General features: G+C 41.1%; 2 protein-coding genes across 2 annotated transcripts in view; both read right to left on the bottom strand.

Annotated features, from left to right (window-relative positions):
* abca3b (ATP-binding cassette, sub-family A (ABC1), member 3b) overlaps window positions 1-8,703 on the bottom strand; it is a 31,874-nt gene extending 23,171 nt beyond the window's left edge. The window contains exons 1-4 of the mRNA XM_070848003.1: window positions 8,462-8,703; window positions 7,202-7,294; window positions 4,219-4,462; window positions 1,309-1,436 (exon numbers count right to left, since the gene is read on the bottom strand). Of these exons, the coding sequence (XP_070704104.1) occupies window positions 1,309-1,436; window positions 4,219-4,462; window positions 7,202-7,255 (426 nt within the window). The 5' untranslated portion in view covers window positions 7,256-7,294; window positions 8,462-8,703. The remainder of the gene's footprint in view (window positions 1-1,308; window positions 1,437-4,218; window positions 4,463-7,201; window positions 7,295-8,461) is intronic.
* A 2,300-nt stretch (window positions 8,704-11,003) lies between these two features.
* On the bottom strand, window positions 11,004-20,216 carry ccnf (cyclin F). Its single transcript, XM_070847961.1, has 17 exons — window positions 20,054-20,216; window positions 19,084-19,235; window positions 18,821-18,927; window positions 18,663-18,730; window positions 18,257-18,453; window positions 17,880-17,933; window positions 17,359-17,463; window positions 17,132-17,209; window positions 16,530-16,684; window positions 15,875-16,039; window positions 15,606-15,729; window positions 15,322-15,502; window positions 15,056-15,143; window positions 13,461-13,560; window positions 13,230-13,363; window positions 12,206-12,384; window positions 11,004-11,882 (listed from the first exon to the last, which is right to left on the bottom strand). The coding sequence occupies exons 1-17, from the start codon at window positions 20,064-20,066 to the stop codon at window positions 11,431-11,433; spliced, it is 2,352 nt and encodes a 783-aa protein (XP_070704062.1). The 5' UTR covers window positions 20,067-20,216; the 3' UTR covers window positions 11,004-11,430.
* Window positions 20,217-23,911: the final 3,695 nt, after the last annotated feature.

Below are 23,911 nucleotides of genomic sequence, written 5' to 3'. Positions count from 1 at the left end.
GGTAGAATGAATAAATCAACTAGAATAATAAGCCTGGATCATTAAATACATCATTGTTTTGAGCTATAATAAATGTTTTACTGACACTAAGTGCTTTTCTGTTATTCTTTGTTAAGTTAGACAAAAGTTAGACTGCTCTGATGTGGTGGAAGGCATTAACATGCATCCCCTGTGATCTGATCACAAGCGAACAGCTAGGTACATGCACAGAGATCCGATCTCTCAGACCACATTCGGAGAAGCTCTGGGCCGCGTATGACCACGTTCTTTTGGTAATGTGTACATGTGTGTGTCCTGGACCACATGAAGGACCGCCCACTCAACTGACATCCTCTGTCTAAGCAGAAGGGACGCTGATATTAAGCCGATTTTAACTCACTTTCATAACTAAAAGATGTTGTAAAAATAGTCTCTAGAGTCTGCGTCATGCTGTGTATATAAAAAGGTTTCTACTGGAGCAGCATGTCCGCCTGCTGAGCCCCGTTAATCACCATGAGCCTCAAGTGAATTTTAAATCCTTAATCTTCCTTAACATAAACATAGAGCAAATGAGAGCGATAAAGAGTCGCTTGTGCCTTGTGCTTTGTTATATCACCTTTTGTGCATTTATGTGTGTGCTTTTCTCTGCATCAAACCACAAGGAGACCTTTCTACAAAGACAATAACATTGAAGTGAATGGATTTGAAAGAGACAGAGGGAGAGATGCACTTAGAATAGGAGTGAGTACAAATTTGGTAATAAATATGGCAGGATGATTCGCCCAAAAATGTGGCAGTGCATCTCTTGCTCCCCGTCAGCCTCGGGCTGTATGCAGACTGTTCCATCAAACCCAGAAGCGGCTTTTGCCATATGGGATCACACTGTGACCATTTCTCCAAGCTTTTCCATTTCACATTTAATCAAAGCAGACATCAATCTCATAATAACACTGACCAAAAGATATCTGTGTTTGTTAGTCTAAGACTCTTCCTTCTATGTTTAAACTACAAGCAAAACAAAAAAATCAGGTTAGTGCACAAGTAAACAAACACGTTTTTAGGTAGCAGAATTAACTGCCTGAACCAGTATTACTGGCCACTCATACTGTACTCATACCCTGACAACAGGAAAAGAAAAACAAGTGATAATTTTACTTCTGCTAAAATACAGAAAAGCAGAATTTACCCCTGTTGTGGTTTGACTCTGCAGCATCACCGACACAATTACCAGACCAGTAAGCAATACCCTGCAGCTGCACCCCCTCCTCAGGAGGAAGAATCAACCATCTACCTGACAGCATGTGACAGTGTGTGGATGATGGCTTTTACCTTTATGGGCAAGGGTTCGTCGTCATGGGTGAAGGGGTGCTCAAACACCACAGCTGCCAGCAGCTTTCCTGACAGGGGGTCATTTCTCACGTAGTCTTCAAACTGCTCCTCTGTCTCAAAGCCGCGCACTGGGAAAGAAACACATACACAGATCCAAAGAACATTACATTAGTTGTGGTGGTGTATTCATCTCACGAACATCTATTTTCATGCCCGTCTCGTTGCCCGACCTTAGTGCTCGAAATTTTCACTGGCGGGAAGGTGGTCGAGACGCTGTCAGCCCACTGAATTCTATTACCAATGCTATCAATACAAGAGGTCAAACATTCAAGTGCACCTGAATACACCCACATACACAGATGCACATAAAAAGGGAAGAGAAACACACAAAGCTGAAACACACAAAATACCACAGACAGCTTTTTAAAAAAACAACCCAGAGCAGTCCAAATGAAGCTGAATAAAAACAGAGCAGGTCAATAATGATAACACAGACTTCACTTTTGATTAGATGCCTTTCTTTTCCCAAAACTGGATTTCTCAATGGTATTTTTCATTCCACTAATCAAGCACACATGTAGGTATTCTGAGTCTGGCAAAGGACGTCAGTATCACACATAGGTCCCAGGGTTAAATCTGGGTCAGTCTCATAAATGAACACGTGCATTGCGTGCACAGAGGTAAACAGGTCAAGTACAACCAGCTGCCAAACACTGCGGCTCACTCTGCTCTTCTTGAATACCAGTGCAATGGTTAGCAGTTTAACGCAGTAATTCAGTAAAGGTATTGAGTGTGTGGCTTAAATAGTTAGATAAAATGGTCACGTACAGACAGTTTGTTAAATAGAAGATGTAATGGAGAAATGGTTCAACTAGTTAGCTAAAAATAATGGCTAAACCTTGAAATGATTAGGTAAAAATGGATAGACAGCTAAGATCAATAGATTAATGGCAGAAAACATCCAATCAGAGTTTAAAACTCTGTCATCTACATCACTAACAGCTGGCGGAGGCTAATGATTATAATGTTGAGAAAATTGACTTCATAATCTGCATTTTAAATCAGTTTATTTTTTTGTTTTTTTGTTGGCAGATTAGAGAATAAACACCAACTTCACAACTATCATATAAAAAAAAAAAATTGTAACAATATTCACGATTTCTCAAAAATAATTTTCAAATTAACTGAAATCAACACAACTGGAACATTACAACTACTTAACCTCATCAGGTCTGGGGGTATATCAGGTAAAAAAGGTGGAGAACCACTGGTTCAACTGAGTTTGATTATTAATTAGTTTAAGCAGTTTACTAAAGAAATACTAATTTTACTTTTAAATAATAATTTTCTGGTGAAAGTCTTTCAAATTTGAGGTCATACAAATAATACAAGTGATGCAACTCAGACTGGCCCTTTGAGCTCTAGTCACCTGTGATTAGAATCAAGTCATTATTATCTTTAAATAAAAAAAAAAACAGAGAATCTAGAATCGTAATAGTACAAGAAAACATAAAGTTTGTCACTGATGATCTACAAAAGAGTTACATAAACAGCACAAATGAGATTACACAATATGGACAACCTAATTTCACAATTCACTATTTCCCAATACAGGGCAGTGTATAGTTGTTGTTTTTTCCGTGACACCAGTTCAACAGTCCTCGGTTTGTTTAAACATGTAAAACGATGACGTTTGAGATATCACAGGGCTTTTTAACTTCCATCAGCTTAATCTGTTTTTTTCATTATTTTAGTTGGAGCATCGAGGTCGTGGTGGCTTTTTGTTTGCATGACACACTAAAATTCAGCCTTTATCATCCCCCTCCACCTGACCTGACCCCCCCCCCCTGAACACTGAGCACAGCTAAATTATTCATTAATGGCTGAGATGGGATCTCACACGGCCGTGTACGAGACAACCTGCAGATACACGGATCTGTCTACCTGCTGCCTTCGGCCTCCTCCTGCTTCTACTTGTCCATCTTGCTGATTGTCTGTCAACATTTAGACAAAAAAAGTAAACAGCCTGTTTGCGCACCAGTCAGTCTGCATGTTCATCTGAATCACGCAGAGGTGTGTGTGTATGCATGCTACAGTGTCTGAGCTACCTTCCTTATCTTAAACTCCCGGCTGATTCCAGGGTGAGGCCTGTTTGCTCTCCTGAGAGCCGTTTCCAGAGGAACCTGTATTCCCAGCTCTGTCCTGAATTGGTGAACTGGTGTGAAGGCCGCGGTATTCATTTCACTGGTTATAGTGGTGGTAATGAGAGCTCAAATTAGGGATGTAAACACTAGGCTTCACTTGAGAATTCCCATAAAAAGAATTAAGAATAGTTTGACATTTTGGAAAATATGTTTAGTCACTCTCACAACAAAAGTTAGAGGAGAAGATCCACCTAATAAATATAAACCTGTGAGCTTAGCGTGGGGTAGAGAAGTAGTTCAGTACATAACCCAATGTTGTAAATTCTCATTTCTACATTCCAGTTTTTTAACAAATTTAAGTGACATGGTATAAAGTGTTAATTAAGATGTGCTGTTTTGGCGGATTTTATTACCTTTGAACAAAGTCAGGCTAGCTGTTTCCCTCTGTTTCCAGTCTTTATGCTAAGCTAAGCTAACAGGGTGCCGGCTGTAGCCTTACATTTACCAGACAGGTATGACAGCAAAAAAGCTCACTTGATGGCTGAGATTACATTCAAGACAAACAAGAAAATTCCTGAGCATCATTTCCCTGTGTTACTGAAAAACTGCTCCTGACTGATATTTGGTGTCCACTGTTACTAGCTGACAACTAACCAATGGTAAATGTAAGTTATTCTAAACATCAAATATCCTGTTTTCACATATAAAACAAGCCAACATTGGTGCACTGACCCTGTCGCCCATTTCCTGTCAAACTATTTCCTACCTGAGGAGAGGGACAGGCTGCCTCGGACATCCTCTGCCACCTGACGCACCACACTGGAGTTACCGGGCACATATGCCAGCTGTAAGTGCAAAAAGCTCTTGGGAAGCCTGTCGACAGCGAAGCTCTCATAGATCGTGGCATTAGGGTAGTCCTTGAAAGGCACCTTCTGTCGGAGCACGATGAGGATGCCGGAGAAGAGCAGGGGCAGGAGTATCTCCACCAGAGTTACCAGGATTTGACGTTTCTGGGGAGCAGGAAAAGATAATCTGTCATCTGTTTGATAGGGATGTATAAATGTAGGATAAAAGAGTGACAGAGGAATTTAGGATTTAATAAGGAAATAAGGTTGAATAATCAATGAATATGAAGTGCAAATAGAAAAGGTATTGAGATGAAAAGTAATGAAAGCCTCCATATTTCAGCCACAGATGAGCAACATACATACAATGAATTCTCTTTTAGAGCTAATTACAATGAATTTTTAGCCATGGTGGGGTCTTGGCTTCAATTTATGCTTTTCACACTATTCAGAACTGAAAGATGATTTCACAGACGGTTGAGACAAGGCATAATTTATGTGACGGCCTCCTCCTGTTGAGTGATTGGAGCACAAAGTGACTTCGACAGCTTCAGGCCATTACAGCCAACCTCAGAGATCAGACCTTCCTAAACCAAAAAGATCACTTAGGGGAATAAATAAAACCCATGAATAGACATATTTCCTGTTTGTTTATAAAGTATGTTTGAAAGCATAAATAGACGTGGTCTCATGATCACATTTGAACAATACTGTTTCCTACAAGGCTGCGTGTTGAACCAAATTACTTTTGGGGCATTGACCAAATTGTATCCATACCATTAAGTATAAAAACATGTCAACTTGGAGCTGAAAACTTGGCCTGTGTAGTTTACCTTCTTATTTAAATCAGGGAATAGCTAATCAGTGTTGTTAAAAATGTATGTTCTTTTAAATGTATGTATTGTTGAAGACATGTCTTCACTCATCATTCTGCACCAGTTAGTCTTACAAGTTATAGATATATGTTCCAGAAGCTGAAAAATGCAATGATAGTTTTGAACAGAGCGTGTGTTTTTATAACCAACCACCACATCAGGTTGTTTTTGGTTGGTTGTAAAATGAGTTTTTATGGATGTGTGTGCGCTGCGGCCTTATGTTACAGCCTCGTTATCCAGGAAGTCTCTGGACAAAGGTCCACGTAGGCTCTGACACACAAGGAGTAGCGCACTGACAGCCCAATACAACACTTGAATGAAGCACAAAATAAGATGGGTTAATAGGCTCCAGCACTACCAGACAGTATCTAATGTAGTAAAAATGTGGGCGATTGCCTAGAAATCATTAACCTTGTCGACTGACTGTGACTTCTTTTATTGAGGAAGCAAAAACATTAACTCAATCCCTCAAAGGGCTCTTATATAGGGGTTGGTAATATGCAAAACGGATATGTTCCTTGTTTCATAATAATACTGCACACCTTCCACATATTTCATTTTGCTTGTTAGGCTAAATGCAGCTGTAGAAGGAAAAACAAGTAGAACAAACAATTTGCAAAGAACTGAAATCTCATCAGCTATCAAAATCTGCTGCAGCTGAGCTGGAAATATGTCAACATGACCTCAAGTTGTCTAAATGTGGCCAGTAGTCCATGAGGATAAGGACACCACCAACAAACAGGATGGCCCAGAAATACAAGGCCAATCTTTTTCTTTTTTTTTTTTTACAACAGGCTTTCAAAGGCCTTAACAACGACGTCCACTCTTTGCTTCAGGAGGAGAAAAATGTCGTAATTCACTATATTTGGCAATACAGTTTAAGTGATTAACATGCACCCTGTGTCTGTGTTCTGCAGCCAAGATGGACAAGCAACACAAAGATTGCACAGTATTTTTCCCTGCCCGGTCCCAATGGAGTCTCTGTAGTCTCTAGATAACCACAACTGAAGCCGAGCGAGTGGATAAAGAGCGTTGGGGCAACAGCCTCACACCACGCATGCTATGCAGCAGATAGCCAATTCCATTTCTGAGTAGTTGTGCAACCATGAACTGATATGAATGTTCAAAACTATGCAAGCTGCCATTCAGAGAAATACGCTGACTCTGTTTAGTGTACAAAATCCTTCGTTTCTTTTACACTAAACAGAGCCAGTGTATTGTTCTTTCTTATCTTCTTTAAACTGAGGACAGACCCTGGATCTGATGATGTCATTTTCCTTAAACTACACAATAGCGCAAGCCTGAGGTGAGCGTGGGACACCTGGTCTTTCTTGGAGATTTGGAGCTGTGAGGTGTGTGTAACCTCCCCGTAACATGTTTCAGAACAGATAAAAAAAGACGAGAAAATGGAAATGTGAAGGTGACTATACTACTCTTACTCTATATATATGAATATATATCATATTTGCATAGAAATATTTGTGCTGGTATGTATGTGCATATGTATATATTTCAATATAATAACAATATAACAATATAATTCAATTTAAAAAAAAGATCATGACATGTGACATGTGAGACACGTGAATCTAGTTACACAACAGATAATGTGATAATAATTCCTGCCTCATGATCTATGGTCACAACAATTACAAAAAAAAAGGAAGAAAATAACTAAAAGGTACTAATAGTGATGATAATAGCCATATAAGGCCAGGAAAAGCATGTTACAGCTACCAGCATGTTGACCTAGCTGGAGCGTGTGACACAACCACAGTGTAGGTACACCGTATATCACTGAGGTCAACCACTTTCCACGTAGCTGGGTAACATCACAAGTTGTAGAAAACAAAATGTTAGTCAGTTTACCGTATTTATGATGCCCCATACACCTATAACTTAACAAATACTGTCATACAGGCCTGTGCTCTGTAAATACAGCGGCTTCTGACAATTCACAGTTGCAAACATCGTCAGCACCTAATAAGGACACACAGGCTCGGTGTACGTTCACCTCCTTCCAGCTCACCTGCTGAAGATAGTTTTTCCACACCAGAAGTCCAAATTGTCGCATGATCGCCATTTTTTTGAGCAGTACGCAGGACACGGTCCAGTCAGCCTTCTAAAGTGGATGGAGACAGAAAAAGAGCGACATTTTTAGTATCAGGTTAGACCTACATGTACCATTCACCCATTTTGAAAATGTTTATGAAGGTTTCCTGAAGCTTGGTTGTGTTTTCGAAACAGTTCAGACCAGCAGTGATGGCTGTAAAGGTTTCTGATCTCTGTTTCTTTTTAACATTGACTCAAAAAAACAAAAGAAAAGAGAAGTGAGATTAAGAAATCAGCAGTATCACAGTTTGGATGATGTTTTAGTTGTGTTCAAAAGCTACAAACGAAACAATCTGAAGTGGAGGAATTATGAATAAAATCACAGGATAAGGATCAGGGGGGAAAGTACTGAAAATGGAAAACCACAAACAACTAAGGAGGAAAACTAAGGATTAAAAAGAAAACAGGTTGTTGTTATCTAGATGCTGAACCAGTTGGACAAGCCAATTGGGATTTTTCTTTCAGCTAAAAAAGAAAGACTGGGACATCTGATAAAACAGCAAATAAACTCCTACACCAACAGGATATGAACATTTGCATTTATAGTCACAAAGAGCCAAAGAGCAACATCAATAAATATGACCTACTAAAGCTACAGCAGCCAGATTTGCCTCATTGGAAGTCTCATAGCACTTTTCCTTCTGCTTAATTGGAGACTAATTTCAGAGCACATGAGTTCATAAATGTAATAAAACTGGTCATGCTGGGACATTTTGAATTTCAGACTAGAGCCATTCATCTCTGAGTAGCTACCCCCCTTAAGCGACATATCAAGGCTCGTCAAATGTTATTATGTGTGTAATATAATTAAGAAGACCATGTGCTGCACACTTAAGAGCGACCGTACCTCCATTAGTATATTCCAGCAAACAATAAACACACACACAAGCCATTACAGACATGACCCTTCTCCTCCCTACACTGAGGGCTTCCTTGCTCTTCTCTGATTGGTCCACTGCGGCCTTCTGGGCCTCCTGATTGGACAACCGACCTGCTCGTCAATCCCTAAGGGTTCTGGTGAATGCCAATGATGGAGCTAAAGGGACAAAGCTAGGTATTTTTCTTAAATACAATGTGCTGACTCACCGGCAGGTTATTATTTAAGACACTATTAATCACCAAATGTATCCACCGGAGTAACTTAGTGGTGTTTCATGGCACAAATGTGTGAAATTACCTCAAAAAATAGCAGGTTTCGGCATATGAACTTCACGAGCTGCGGTCTCTCTTCCTGTGAGGTGAAAACAATTCCTCCTTTTTTGTCTTAAACCGATAACAAAACCATCACTGCGGAGCTTCTTCCTTCACCGACATTGCCGAGGCTCGGCTAGCTTTAGTGGCGCTCAGGACGTCTGCAGCCCCGTCCAGGTTTCTGCTGCCTTCTAGCGAGGCGATGACATTGCACCAGCTGCTGAAGAAGTCCGTGAACGCATCGTGCAAAACGCAGCGACGACAGTCAACAAAACACATCACGTGACCGCGGTGGAGCACGGTGTCACGTGATCTCAACAGCTGGACCCAATAGGCACAAGTGCCTGAAAAACAAATATTAAATGAAGGATTCTTTGTGTTGTGGCACGTTTATGTGTTTTTACAACAAAATATATAGTTGTAGTGGGTTTTTTTTTTTGCTCTCTAGAATTTAGAAACCCTTTTACTGTAAAAACACTATGTGGAACATGCCTTTAGTTCAAGAGATGCTGGCTCATTTATCTCTGGACAAAATGATTCTTTTTTAAAGTTTCTCTTTATCTATATTGTGCTTTCAATAAGCTTGCAAGAGACAGACAATTCTCCTATTTTTTATATGTTGACAATTTCAAATAAAGACTTCTATATATATTTTTTTTAAAGGCAAAAATCGACAAAGCTGAGATGCCCTGATTTAACTTAGTCCCTATGTCACGCTTCAAAATGGCAGGATCCCTCAATACCCATAATGCAAGTCAATAATATCCTAATATACTTCACACCTCCAGTTTGAGTTCTCAGCCTTTATACAACTTTTGTTTTTTACTGTCTGTCAAAGGATGAGAAGTACACCTCATAACAATTAAACTAAACCTAATGTGGGTAATCATTGTGACCCTTTAATGGAAAAAAAAGTACACATCTTTTAGGCTGATTTAAATATTTCTCCTTCTGGCAGCATGGAGGGGGCTTCCAATCAGCATTTTGTTAAAAGTTATTAGTATGCAAATATGTGTTGATGTTTTTTTTACCAGCTATATTTAGAACATGATTACTGTATGTGATGTAAGATGCCAGGAGACAACAGCAAACATGAGGCAGGATTATTTTTTTGTTTTAATTATTAAAAGCTTTTTGGTTTATGGGAGTTATAGTGTAGACAAAACCCTAGATTATTCACAACCTTGAAAATATTAAAATTAAACATTGTCCACACTTCCAAGACGTTGAATGAACCCTGAATAAATTCCCTTCTTGTTTAAATATGCTCATAAACACAAATTGAACACTATTTTTTTAATCCCTAAACCCAAATTTACAATTATAACTGCCTGTGTGGTGGCAAATGCCTGGAAAGAGACACTGAAAAGAAACTTGCATGATGGCTTGTTTTATTTAAACTCAGTACAAAATTATATATTCACATGACAGGTCTGTAGAGAAAACACGTACTGTAGAAAAAAAAGAACGTTTCACCAACAAAAAAAACTGCCTTTTTGGAATAAAGCACAAACAATTTCAAGTAGTAGTGGCATGTTCTTTGTCTCTCTTCATTTATACATATAGTACTATGTACATCTATAAAACACAGGTGATAACCAGTCTGGAGTAACAGTTTAAAATGTATTTACAGTCAGTCACAAACATTTAGACATTGTGTACTGGGACGTCCTGAATGAGGCATATTGTACTTTCAAAACCCCCATCAAGTAATTAATTTTCCTTTAGTGTCTGAACTTCCCTTTCACTCTAAGAGGGCAATGCAAATCCGTTCAAAAACTCTTTACCATTGATTGTTCAAGCGTGGAAACAGTTCAGTTTCATCGAACTGCGCTCCTTCTGCGGCGACAAAAGTGCTAGACCTAATTCAGACGGATGGAAAAGTGGGTAAAGTACAACTTATCAGTGTGTTAGGGTTTCATGTTGCATTGAGTGCCTCATTACATTTGAGCTGAATAGTCAATGACTGTGCGGCACGAGCAACATCTGGATGACAGGCTGGAGGTTTGTCAGACACCGATCCAGCTGGTTAGTCAGCACACCTTATTAAACATACTGTGTCAATATCTCAACAGTTACCATCTTAATGTCTATCTGCTGCCCCCGATGGGATTAGTGTGCTGTAGGTCTTTTGCTTAATGATCAAAAAATATTATGAACAGCACAACTGGTGTTTATGTACAAGAGTGCGCAGGACGCACTAAAAAGGCTCATTTCACGGCTCTATTTCTATTTAGACGACCCTGAAAACACAAATGACACCACTACAGTACCTTTGGCGAACACACACAGAACTAAGGACAAAACTGAACAAGAGGAATTCATACAATCATATTTTCTTCCGGCTTCAGATGCAGACATTTCAACCAACTGGATGACAGTAGTCACCTGCTGATGACATTCACCAAATACAAGATAGATCCTTGTACAGACAGTGCATATCAGAAATTATGAGAACCAAAAAGGAGAAGAAAAAAAAAAATATATATATATATATATATATATCACAATAACATGACAGTTATGTTTAAGGTTTTTCCACAATATGATCTTAACACTGAACACTTTTCTCCCCCGCAAAACAAGTCCATGAGGTTTCATTTCTTTGACAACTATGAAACGTGATCTGAGATAGGTTGTTGTAGAAGGCTGCAAAATCAACAGAAACTGTACCAGTATCCTGAGGAAAGTCAAGTCATGTTCCAGTGGTTTCAGAGCTGACTGAGAGTATTGGTTTATAGCAGGCATTCTATTGCGGCACGTCTGTAAACATGTGAATGAAATGTAACACAACTGAAAGGCAAGTTTCTAGGTAATTCACACTTCTTTACTTGTTTTCCCTTAATTGTCTTCAAGCTGAAAGGCTCTTGATCTTTTGGTGATTGATGGACCAGAGAGAGGGACAGCATCAAAAACAAAGTGCTGGAGGATAACAGCTGAGCAGGTGGCCTGTGTCTACAGGCTTAGAAATCCTGCACTAGCAGAATACTCATCCTGTTCCCCTTCCATGTCTTCTCTTTCCACCTCACCTCCGCTATGGGCTGCTGAGTTCTTCCTCTTCACTTGTTTGCTGGAGGTGCCCCGGGGCCTCTGCATGGGCACCAAAAGGCGGAAGCCTGGCTGGGCGTTGGCGGAGGCTGCGCCCAGGGACGTGGTAAAGGTTTTGAATGTGCAAGGCATGAGGGATGAGGAGGAGCACGTGGATGAGGGGCTAACGCTCTGGATGGAGGAGTATCCCGAACTGTGAGGGTCTTTGGAGAGGAAAAGGGGTTCCTGGCTGGTTCCTGGTTCCTTGCTCACCTCCCTCTCCTCTTCACAGAAGCTGTCTTCATCGCTGGACAGGGCTCTGCAGTGCTCTTGTCTTTTGTCTGCAGTCAGTGGGTGCAGTTTGATGGATATCATAGAAGCTATTGAAAAAGAAGAAGAGGTGTCAGTGAATTAATTTGGGCAACGTTTACACAAACTACAAACCCAAACACTCTCTCTATAGCCACTATCATCCATCCACATTTGTCCATAACAGCCTGCTAATATAAAGGCCGAAATGTATGTGCTCATTTATTATGCTAGACATTGCAGCTGCTGAGTCATCGAGTCACATAATGTCTTACTGGAAAACTGACTCATCCATTATTCTCCTCTTTATTCATTGATATGCTTTAAAGAAAAGCAATTTTGTGACACAGTGGAATTAATGTGCTCAGGAGCACTTCCCTTCCCCAACACTCACTATCACCGTCTTTCTCTCCCTCGCTCTCCTCCTCCTGGTCCCCCTCATAACCGGAGCAGGAAGTGTCCAGGCTCCAGTCCAGAATGTCGCCCAGCAGCGTCTCCTCCTGATTGGACAGTTCTGCCGTGGGCGTGGCCACGAAGCTGGCCCTGTGGGCTTGCATGGCGTCATCGCGTCTCCTTGGGAGAAACGTGGACAGGCAGCGTGTTAACAGTGAGTCATCGGAGCATCTGACAGATGGCACAAACAAACACCTTCTGGACAAGACGGTTCACGAGTCCGTTTGTCACGGAGCACAGGAGACTTAGCAACGCTCAGAGCTGCTAAATGAGCAAGGAGAGAGGTGGGAGCAGTGGTCAGCAGTTAGCGAGTCGTTTCACATGACTGAATTCTTTTCACGACTTTTAAGTCTTGCCTCACTGGGACCCCAAATAATAATATAATACAAATATTCTGATGTGAAACGAATAATAATAAGTAATAATGTCAGGTGTTAATAATGTTTCGCAATGGCTTTTCTGGTCTTACATGCTGCCAGTCAATTGATGACATTTTCTGAAATGATTTGACTATTCCAGCTGGATACCACAAGCACTGAACATCTCTATGTTCTTGGCCAATTATTACAGACGTTTTGTCAGACTGACACCTACAATGATCTAATTTAGATTAAATACGCACAGGAAAGAGTCATAGAGTGTTATACCAATTAAAAAATATGTTAATTTTAACACCATTGCTTTATCAACCAAAGTGGCCCAGTGTTATTAGAGAGCAATGAAAGTAAGCAGTAAGCTTGAGAGTGCTCACAGCACGACTGTGTACTAAAGACACATAGAACATTTTAAATGGGGCCCATATAATGTTGTCAGGGTCAGCAGGTTGAGTTCACTGTCCATGGTCCATCCACCATTACATAATATTCATTTGCCTCAATGTTCATCTTTTAATGTTTCTCAAAGCCATTTAGTTTTTTTGATATCACCCAGCATTGACCTGCCTTGAGTGTTGGTAACTGGCTTACCTCTTGCTGGTGCTGGATGGAGAGGCGAGGAAGGTGTGGATGTCTGCTGGCTGACCAGTGGGACTGGGAGGATCCATCTGAGGCTCCACCTCAGGAATCTCCAAGATCTGACACAGCTCTTTAAAATCCATCACCTGGTGTTGGTGGGGGGGGGGTATGAGATTACATGTGATTCAGAGCTCCAATTAGAGGCATGCCATGCTACAGTTTAGAAATAAACTAATTAAGTACCTTTTCTTTGCTGATGTGCTGGAAGGCCTCATCTTCAAACCGTTGTTTAACGCCAGTAAGAGACACATGCCTGTAATCTTTGGGGACATCTTGACTGAAACTGAGGGGAGACAGAGCGAGGAGGAAACAGAGACCAGAGAAATGACTGAGTTTGATCCACTTTGCTTGCTGCATCTCTATAATCAACTCTTGGTGGACAAATCTTGTTACTTGTCCATTTGAAAATTACAGTTTGTCGATGCGATGCTCACCTATGAAAGTGACTCACCCTGAGGCACGTTTCTGTGACTCAGTGGGTGATTCACTGATGGGGATACACACACACACACACACACACACACACACACAGACACACCCACCAAATGCCTCCTACAGTCTTTTATGACTCCGCAGCTCTCTGTGAGCTTCACGTTTCCTTTAAATCCTAATGACCATCTATTTTCCTGGTCACCAGACGTTATAAACAATCTTCTATCGAATCAATGTGGTTATACCGTATGAGCATACTGAAAACAGCCAGACACATCAGCAATCAGTTCTTGTTATCTCTTTCCATGGAGCAGAAGTCCTGCTTGAGCCAAGGTACAGCATCAAATCAGAAAATGGACTGGAACATTTTCACTACCATTTCCTACAGCTTTGAGTACATTTGTTTCCCCTTCCAGATTATAGGATTTGAAAAGCAGCTATGAAGTAAATTAACATTTAATTAAATTATCAGTTCTTCTTTTCAACAAGCCTGTGCACTATAGCGGCTGGTCATATCTTTTTCATCAGCAAAGAGACAATACGAATTCAGCCACACATTCCAGGTCCAAACAAGCACACAATTCTTTACAATGCTTATAATCCACAACAAAAGAAATAGGAACTACTGACATTTTAAACAGAACTGGAAAAAAAACCCACAAATGCAGTTAAATTACCTATAATTGACATTAGAACTACACTGTATGAGTCAACAAGGCCCAGTGGTGTGCAGATAAATAAATTTTCTTTTTGCTGAACACTTTTCAGCCTTTAGAAACTGAATGAATTTAGAGGCTGGATAATGCTACGGTTTAATAGGAACTGTGCTGTCAACGAGTTACCAACTGAGAAAATAGTGCGCCAATCAGAACCCATTTCATTTTGCTCACTTGGCCAATCAAATGCGTAGCTACAGGAGGGCAAGTGCCAAAGAATGTGCACCGATTCAAAATGATGAAAAGCCAAGAGCTTTTCTTTAAAGAAATGACCACTTAAAAAAACCTATTTTTTGAAATGATTGCATGCACGCACCCTGCTGTGGTCACAACAGATGTAGTGTATTTTAGGATCAAATTGAAATGTGCCTTTCAAGAACAGATACAAGGTCAAGATAATAGCAGTGTAATTCTTATTAGAGCTGATGCCATCTTGGTCTACTTGCTCTACTTGAACTGAACTGATGAATAGAAATAGTGCGAGTGTGCTCCGTTGTGTAGATGCACAGGGGCGCCTCTGTGTCTGACTGTGACCTGGCGGACTGGGTGAATGATGAAGAAGGTGAAGGATGAAAGAAAATAATTGCTTGGCTACCAGTCCACTCTAGATAAGCAGTATGAGATGCTTACCACTTGACATAGAGCAGCACAGAAAGGGAGACGAGGTCTTGCTTGGAGAAGCCTGTGTAGTCAACTAATTGGCTGGGCCAGAGGGGAGCTGCAGAGAGGGAGAGCACAGACATAAGTCATGGTGAACATAAACTCAGCACTCAACTAAAGCTGTAAATTGTATTTGTTTGGAAAAACTATTTGCATTACGCTTCAGTATTGGGCGATGCAATGCATTTTTTTTAAACAGGCGAGTTGTATGTGTGTGCGTCAGTCAGTGTTATTACCATAATGATGTAGTGCTCGTGTAAGCAGTAGTGCAGCGCAGGCCAGTTTGGCAGGTGGTGGTGTGGCGAGAGCAGAGTAGAGCAGCGACAGCTCACAGATGTAGCTGAAGAGGTAAGTGGTCCGTCTCTCCAGAGGGAGCAGAGACAGCAGCACCTCCCCGTAGTCCAGCAGCGTGGGGCTCTGAGAGAAGGTGCATAAAATCAAAATCCACTTTAAGTCTCACAAAAATCATTCATTGGCACTTAGATATTCTACATTAGATGAGGACATTTGTTTTACTCACCCTGATCTTTCCCTCCAGCACAGAGACAACTTCTCCCATCATTCGAACCAGGTCTTCATATTTGTAGGTGTTGTCTGTGAGCCACACAGCTTCCCGTATGGTCAGGATTTCTTTACTAATATAGCTGAAAAAGAAGAGAACCGAACATTGGTTTCCCCTACACAATCTCTTAAATCAGAATACAACTGAGTTACAGCATTTACATTTAAAAAAAAAAAAAAAAGGGAAAACATATGAATATTTCAGAGAACAGACGTGTGCATTCTCACCGTGTACACACAACCATGCAGGCAATTCCCAATAACTGCAGGCGGGCTTTGGGGACAGAGCGCAGAGCCAGGTAGCGGTCCACACAGCCCACTGTCACATGCAGCGTCAGGCTGGAGAAATCCTTCATGGTGGTCACCTCCACAAGCCAGTCCACCAGGATGTATCTGGAGAGGCAAGAAAGAGAGGGAGACAAATTGAATATCTTATGGATTAAAAAGGGAGGGAGACAACTGATCAAGATTTTAATGCCCCAAACATTATAGTAGTAGTAGTGGCATTACACTGCAGCAAGAGGCAAAAGATTAATGTATTTATCCCTCATGACTAAGAACCCTAAACTATCAGACATTATCTGATCACATAAGTCATTCATGATGACTTTCTTGATATGTGCCTGACGGCTATGTGGTATATCACCTGCCTTACAGGAAAAAGGTTTAACTTTCTTCTGTGAGAAACCCTTGACTAGCACACTTTAGCTGGTGTCCTGTTTCATCGACTCTTTAGTAATGTCATTAAAGACGGCTAAGATAATCACAACAGTGAGTCATCACAATGACTACAACAGGAACATCGTCTAAAAAGATATTATTTGCCAACAGACTGTAATCATGCCAGTAATATCATCACGATGGAGCTTCTGTTCCTGTCTACCTCATGGTGTCCTTGATGCCTTGTCTGAGGGTGCCCTGAGTGCAGTGTCGTGATGCCGGGTTAGAGGAACTGAAGAGCTGAGCCACTAAATCACAGCAGGCTTTTGACTCCAAACCCAACGGATTCCCACTGCTGCACACTTTGGCCAGGGAGAGCTGAGGAAAGAAAAGACAATGTGGTAAATGAACGTTTCAGAATGGCTTGAAATGGGTCAAAAGACAACAATAAGGCTGAGCACTGCAATAGTTTTTTGCTGCTGTAATTACAGAGCTTGTGATTCGTGTGATTCAGTGGTGCAGCTTGGACAAACATCTAAAAAAAAAAAAATCAGTAAGTCAACAATTGTCGAGCTTTCTTGATTTGGCTCGATAGTGATTCCAATTCTGGACGAACAGAACAGAGGGAAATGAAAAAGAAAGAAAGAAACATGACAGATGAAAAGCTGTCAGAATGAAAACACTTCACTGTCTTTTGTATTACCACAGGGAGCAGACTGTGGGAGACTAAAGCTGCAGACTGACAAAGGCCATCACAGGACTGAAAATGCACTAGAACACATGCAGCATCAATATAATGGCAATTTTCTGCCTTCAATCACACACCTGTGCCTCCCAGCATCCTTTGCCAGCATAGTCCCTGAGGGTTCGGACACACTGGAGATACCTGCCTGGATCTGCCATCTGAAATAAAAAATAAATAATAACATTTAAAAATAATAAACTATGAACTCCTGTGTGTATGTAAAATATGTACCAGTGCTTGAGCTTGACAAGGAGAAACTGTACAGTAGCCTAAATCAATAAGCTCAACGTATCCAAGAATAACTCACAGCTGCTTTCCGGTTGTGCTCCCACAACAGGTAGGAGCTCTGTAGGCAGCCGGCCTGGGACGACTCCTCCAGCATAGATATGGCTTCTGAGCGCTTTTCATCCTCCTGGAAAAGGATGCATGGTTCCAGATGTGAAAAGCAGATCTTATTAAACAAACAACGGACAAAATGTACCGTTCCTAGACACCAACCAAGCTGTCAAACACTGGCTCATCAACACCTAAATGTGTGTGTCATTATCCCAAAAACAAAAAACAAACCAGAGATCTATGTAAGCTGTGTGAAATCATTTGTCACACTATTAAATAACAGAGCACACCAGGGCTGTGAGTAAGAGGAATCAACAGGGACAGTGAGGCAACAGCTGTGTTATATGAGGATAAAAACAATTATCCCATCTGTGTGATTAGTCGGAGAGCCCCCCCCGTGACAGTAGCACACAGCTATTCACTTTGATGAGAAGCTAACAGAAACTGGAACCACACCCTGACAGAGACAGAACCAGTTAGATTCCCACTCACTTCAAACAGCTGCAAAACTCTGGCCAAACAGTGCAACAAGGGCCCTCTCTTCTCCTGTAGACGAAAAACAAAAAGGAAATGATGAAAATATGTATAAATTAGCATCTTTCTTATAAATACTCTGCATTCACCTTAAACTTTTCCCATTTCTGCAAAAGTATCCATATAGTTGTAAATGCAAATGTAAATTTTTCTCTGAATTTGCCATGGAAGATTTAATGCCTGTGCATTGAGCAAAAAAGATCAGCCTTGGTTAAAGCTTCATTTGGTGATGTGATGACCAAAGCACTGATACTGCTGATAAAGCTAATGCATCTTAATTATCCCATCAAGTTTGGGTTACCTCGCCTTCTAAAAATGGCGGCAGCAAAACGTACCACGTTGGTGTCGCACTCCGCCTTGAGACGGTCGAACACCACGGCCTTGCAGCAGCTGCCGGTGGGCGACCATGGTGGACGGATGAACACCCAGATGAAGGGATCCACTGCAGGAGAGTGCAGGCTCTCTGCCAGGCTGAAGAAGTGGGACGCCTTGCGACCACATACATCCGCTCGGCCCTCATCACTCAACAACGCTGGTGGAGAGAAACAAGGCGCGGGTGAAGGGTTGTAATCACACGCAGAAATCAGAGGCTTTTAGGTACCCTAATTTCATTTAGCCTTGTAAGATGCTCTTGTAAGGTGAGGCACTAGCACAGAATCGATCAAAGTAAGTAAAGGAGGAGAAATGACAAGCCTATTTTCAACGAAAGGTCAAATTAGGCAGTTGTGGAGTTTAACTTACGTCCTTCATTGTACAAGAAAGCAATTCCTAGCTTCACAGCAGCTTCAAAATTCCCTTTTTCAGCAGCTCTGAAAGAAGAGAGATGTTTCAGGTAAACATCCATACAGAAGAAAAGCAATACGCAAGTATTTTTTCTTATTTGACAGAAAAGACTGTACCTTTCAAAAAGCCATAAGGTGTTGGGGGATGGCCACGTGTCCCTGAAACTGACCCTGGCCCATACACTGGAGTGGTTGTCAACGATGTCCCGCAGCTGGGAGTGAACCTGTGGCAAAGATCAAGACAATCAACAATAGAGACATCTGACCCATCTCATCAGATGGTCACAAGTTCCCCCGAGGCAGAACATCTCTGGGATGGCATAGCGCCTACATGCTAGAGGTTGTGCAGTAAAGTTAGTGTGTGCAGTATGTTTACTCACTGCTCTGACAGACAGCAGGTCCTCAGCAGAGAGGAACTGGAGCACACAGAGGAGCACCTCCTCCGGTAGGGACAGCAGGGTTAGGGCTGGAGTTCGCTTACGGACTCGCTTCCGTGCCGGAACCGAGTAGCATTTAGAACAGTGGCAGTGGACTGAGGACAGAAAAAGAAGTTAATAATAGTTCATCATAAGAAGAAGTTTCTCATTCTTCAGCATGGATCTCATGATCTATGCAAGAAAGCGCACACTCACACAGAAAAACCCCCCAGAAGCATTTCTCATGTTAGTGCAGGGCTCCTAAAGTAATTCTCACATTAATGCCAAACAAATATTTGCACTTCATTTAAAACAGGGCAGTAAGTTGGCTGGCTGATAAGCTAGCTAGCCTGCAGTCAGGAACACCAAGGTGAAGGTTATGGCTCCACATTCAAAACGCCTAACGTAAGGCATCTGCGGGTGGTCTGCTAAAACTCTATGTTTGAAGGCGGAAATGTCTGAATCCATGTAAAGGCGATCATCTAAGAAGTATTTAAAAAGCATACAACATCACGTAATGAAGTGTTGGAGGAATTACCAGCCATCTAATGACGGTGAAGTGGGTGTCTGACTGGGGAAAGTCAGAACGAGTGAGCGCCCAAATTTCCCTCCTGAGGTTCAAATACAACTAACGTTGATTTGCGAGTACTTTTCATGTAGTTTATCACCACGATACAGTTTTTAAGTGCCGCAAACACTTACAAAACCAGGAGGACGCTTTTTTAAATCCAAAAATCGCCGGCATTAGCTAACCTATTTGAAACAGTAACAGCAGAGATCCATGGCTGCTCCTGTTAACGTTAGTGTCGGCTAGGAGCTAGTAACCAGCTAGCTAACGTTAACGCACTCTCATAAAACTCAACTTTCATTAAGTCATGCCCATATTTCTGGTAGTAAAAGTTAGTTTAAGTCGACTTAAGTTAAGGTTACTTACCGCCCGCTTTCATTGCAAAGTGCAGTGATCTCTCCTCCAACAGCGATGCTTGTAGTTAAAGCTCTGAGTGATTTAAACGTTGAGGCGATGCTAACTAATATTACACACACGTATACAAATTTACAGTCTCTTTCACCAGCGTTAAAATGCTGCTCGCTGCTTGTGTTGTGCCGTAGGAGCTGGCTAATATCTTAACAAGTTGTTAGCTCTTGCCTGAATTCAAATTTCAAGCATGCATCCTCACTTGTTAGACCCTCCCCAAAGCTGCCGTAGGACCGCCCGCGCTCACCGTTTAAACGCCACATTCAATCTGATTGGTCGTGCGAGATGACGCCCATCTACCACATAGTAGCTCTTTGATTGGTCAGCGTGAAGAACGGCATCGCTGATTGGTCAGATTTTATAAACTGTAAAAAAGCAGAAGATCATTGGACAACGTAACGCCATTTCGAAGTACGCGCTCGCCAGTGGCTGCGTGTGATTGGTTGACCTGATTATGAAGCACGTCCACAAATCCACCTCTTTACTGCGGATTGTGGGTAATGTAGTTGAGTAATGACTGTTTTTTAAAGGTACTGTATTTAAAGGGACAGGAGCGCAGTGAGGTCCGGAGTATATTTTCCGTATCATTCTAGTGCCAAATTATTTCCCACAACAAGCAGAGAAAGAGAGAAAGCATCGCATTTATAGTTTATAGTTTATTTAGTCTATATAGTTTATATAGTTTATAGTTTTTTATAGTATAATCTGTCTTTTGTCTGTCCTGGGCAAACTGAAGAGACAGGAAATACTGGTTGAAAGAGCAATAAATTGTTTACTCTCAAAGTGCATATTATTAGATTTTTGTATGTTTTGGCCTGACCAATGGACAAATATTTTGTAGAATCACAAAATTCAACATTTTATTCATTCAGTAAACTCGATCATATTTTCTATAAATGTTATTTGTCATTTTTGTCAGATTGATTCACCAAATATTTGAACATTTCAGATATTTAGTCTTAGCCTGAAATGAATGAGCCTGAAATCAACAGGTGCAATTTGTGTGCAATAGTTGAAACACCTCACAAATTCTCAAATATTACAGAGGACTTGACCGTAGATGCCTCCTTGGCTCTATGTGCCACACTGCCACCTCAATAATTCTTTAGTAAATCAGTTGTAAATCAGTAAATCTAGACAGCGAAGCCCTCAATTCAAACACATTATTACGTTTCATCTAAAAAATATCTTAAGATAACAAACATAGGCTAAATTCAGAAATATACAGCGTTTCCGCACCATTAAATTGAAATAAAAGTAAACAGTAGGAAAGAAAACTGAAACATCTTGCAAAATGCACATTAACATTTGCAGACTGAGCCATATGATGCAGAAGCAGGTAAGCGCATATTCAATTTATATGATGCTGGTAGGGTTATAGGTTAATCGAGAGAAGTCCAAAATAAACCGAAGTATGTGTCAAGCATGTGTGAGCAATGGTTAAACAGATAGAATGAAAACGCCGGTGGAGCAAACAAGATTATTGATGTGTTTCTTGTGATGGAGCACAAATAGAAATCATTATCTCCGCTGCCTTGACCTTTTGTATATCACACACATACACACACGCACACACACACACACACACACACACACTTAAAACATATTAATTCATCAATATTTGTGTGACCGGGCGGAGATGTAAACGAATAAAGCAACAGATTGGTTCGGCCTGTGACGCAGCTGCCTTTGAGGAAATGACATGTTGATTAAGGCCATTGTGCTGGATCCCCATTGTGAATGAACTGACTACTCTCTCGGCTGAATAGATTGCTGGTGTTTTGAAGAGACTCACAAAGGAGCAGAGTACACTGTCAGTCGTAATCATGTGCTCCTTTCAGGCCCGCTGTTTATCACCTGCTCACACAATCTCATCAGCAAGTGTTCAGCATTACTTTTACCACTCATTATTTGTCTGTAAGATGAAAATGATATGCTTTAAAGTTTACAACAAGCAATATTTTGTATGATTTATATACATGCAAAAAAAGCATGAAGGCAAGTCAATGAGAAATTCTCTGTATTATCTGCTGCTCCTCTATGAACTGTATATTATATGCATGTGTGATGGTGAATAAGGACAATGTATTTCTGCTTTTCATCTGTGTTCACTGAGGCGTGTAATTCTTACTGCATTTTAGCCAGAATTACATGCTGGGTGACCTCGGACGGGGCAGGGGCTGTGACATCCTCATTAGGATGCAGTCACTGTTTCCATAGAAACTCCAACCCATCTCAACCATTTTCTGAGTAAAACACAAAGTGACCAAGCAACCGGTCGGTGCATTAACTTCAATTGAAAATAATTACAGCAATAAAACCATACACAAGTCTATAGTCCCAGTCTATAATGTTTGTTCCCTTGGCATCAAATACATGTTAGTGTAATTTCACTGAGTAATTGAGTTTGATCTGAACTGTAAATGGGATGGCAAAAGGTCCACACCAGTTTACTTCGCAAGTGATTCAGCAAAGTACTAAATGATGAAATACAGAGCAGAAAAACATGTTTAGCTTTTGTGGGCTGAAGCAGGAAATCAAAGAAATGAGAGAAGGAAAGTAACTGGGGGGATTCATGGGGGACAGAAAAAACTTTGTGACTGGCAGTGTCCCTTATTCAGGCTCATCAAGAAATCATCAGAAATAATTAGTGTTCAGTGCGTGTGAGTATTCCAGAGTGATTAAATCCAATAGCTTCTCCTCACATTTGTTTCTATTACAATACCAACATTGCGACTGCGTTTTAATTTCATTTTGCTCGTGATTTAATTTGACGGCCTGGCCAGGCATGTGTGATTTCCATCTCCACCACAACAGCTCTTGTAATATCCCAGTATAGAGGCGTCATTTGGGACCAACAACAGGCCATGACTGATTAAAAACACAGACATCTGTCTTGTGCACAGATGCTGTTGATCACTAATTTGAATAAAACATAAATAAAGTCATCAGGCCTCAGCGTGGCTCAAATCCAGACTTCATAATGTCAACGCCGTGCTTCATGTCTCGTCTCTCTGCCTTTGCGTTCTACACTGATGTCAGTTTTGTATAATTTGAAGTATGATAAAATCCAAATATCGCTGAATGCTTGGGCTTGAAGCCAAGTGCTGGAGATTGAACGGCGGATGAGTTGCTCCCATCTGGTTTCCTGTAATCTGTGCTGACCCTAGCAATCCAGCTGACCGCTTCCACCCCATTTGCACTTTGCCCCCGTTGGCCTCCCCACCCTTTATCCAGACCTAAACACTGTTCCCTCCACACCCACTGCAGTTTCCCAGCACAGCTCCCACTAAATGATACATGACAAAATGTGCTCATACTAACCCCTAGTGAACTGAGCAGTTCTACTCTCACTTGTACAGACTTTTATGTTAACAGTGAGGGTAGTTTGCCTATATTATTATTTTACCAGTAGGGGGGGTCGTTTATTCTGGTGCTGGCCGATATGGGCCAGTCTGTTTTCTTAACAACCAAAGGATCCCACATGTCTCTAGGTGTCTGACTGAGTGGCAGGGCATCACATGGCAGAGTGTCTATATACTGCATCAAAATTTCAAGCGCAGGGGGAAGCTCAGGTGGTCTTGTCAACCAAAGATATTTTTCATGATCTATGTAAACGGTAAAGCACAGTGACAATTCTAATCTAATGTGTTAGGCCATTGTCTCCTCACTATCCATTTGTCTTCTGTATTTTTAGTCCTGTCCAGTGGCTCTCCCAAATCTATCAAGATCGAGCTTGTTGCCTCTACCCTTTTATATGATTTTGGATAATCTCCCGAAGCAAAGTGGGTGAATACAAAGTTCTATTTAATAGAC

Source organism: Pempheris klunzingeri, chromosome 17 (assembly GCF_042242105.1).
Source record: "Pempheris klunzingeri isolate RE-2024b chromosome 17, fPemKlu1.hap1, whole genome shotgun sequence".
In the NCBI taxonomy this organism is placed as follows: domain Eukaryota; kingdom Metazoa; phylum Chordata; class Actinopteri; order Acropomatiformes; family Pempheridae; genus Pempheris; species Pempheris klunzingeri.
Note: the sequence above shows the minus strand (reverse complement) of the source record. Positions and strands in the feature narration are given on the sequence as shown.

Excerpts from the sequence above, each read along its gene's own strand:
- ccnf (XM_070847961.1), bottom strand. Across the intron at positions 17,464-17,879 it reads GAGTTTTGCAGCTGTTTGAA|GAGGATGAAAAGCGCTCAGA; the intron begins GTGAGTGGGAAT and ends ATCCTTTTCCAG. Across the intron at positions 16,040-16,529 it reads GGCATCAAGGACACCATGAG|ATACATCCTGGTGGACTGGC; the intron begins GTAGACAGGAAC and ends TTGCCTCTCCAG.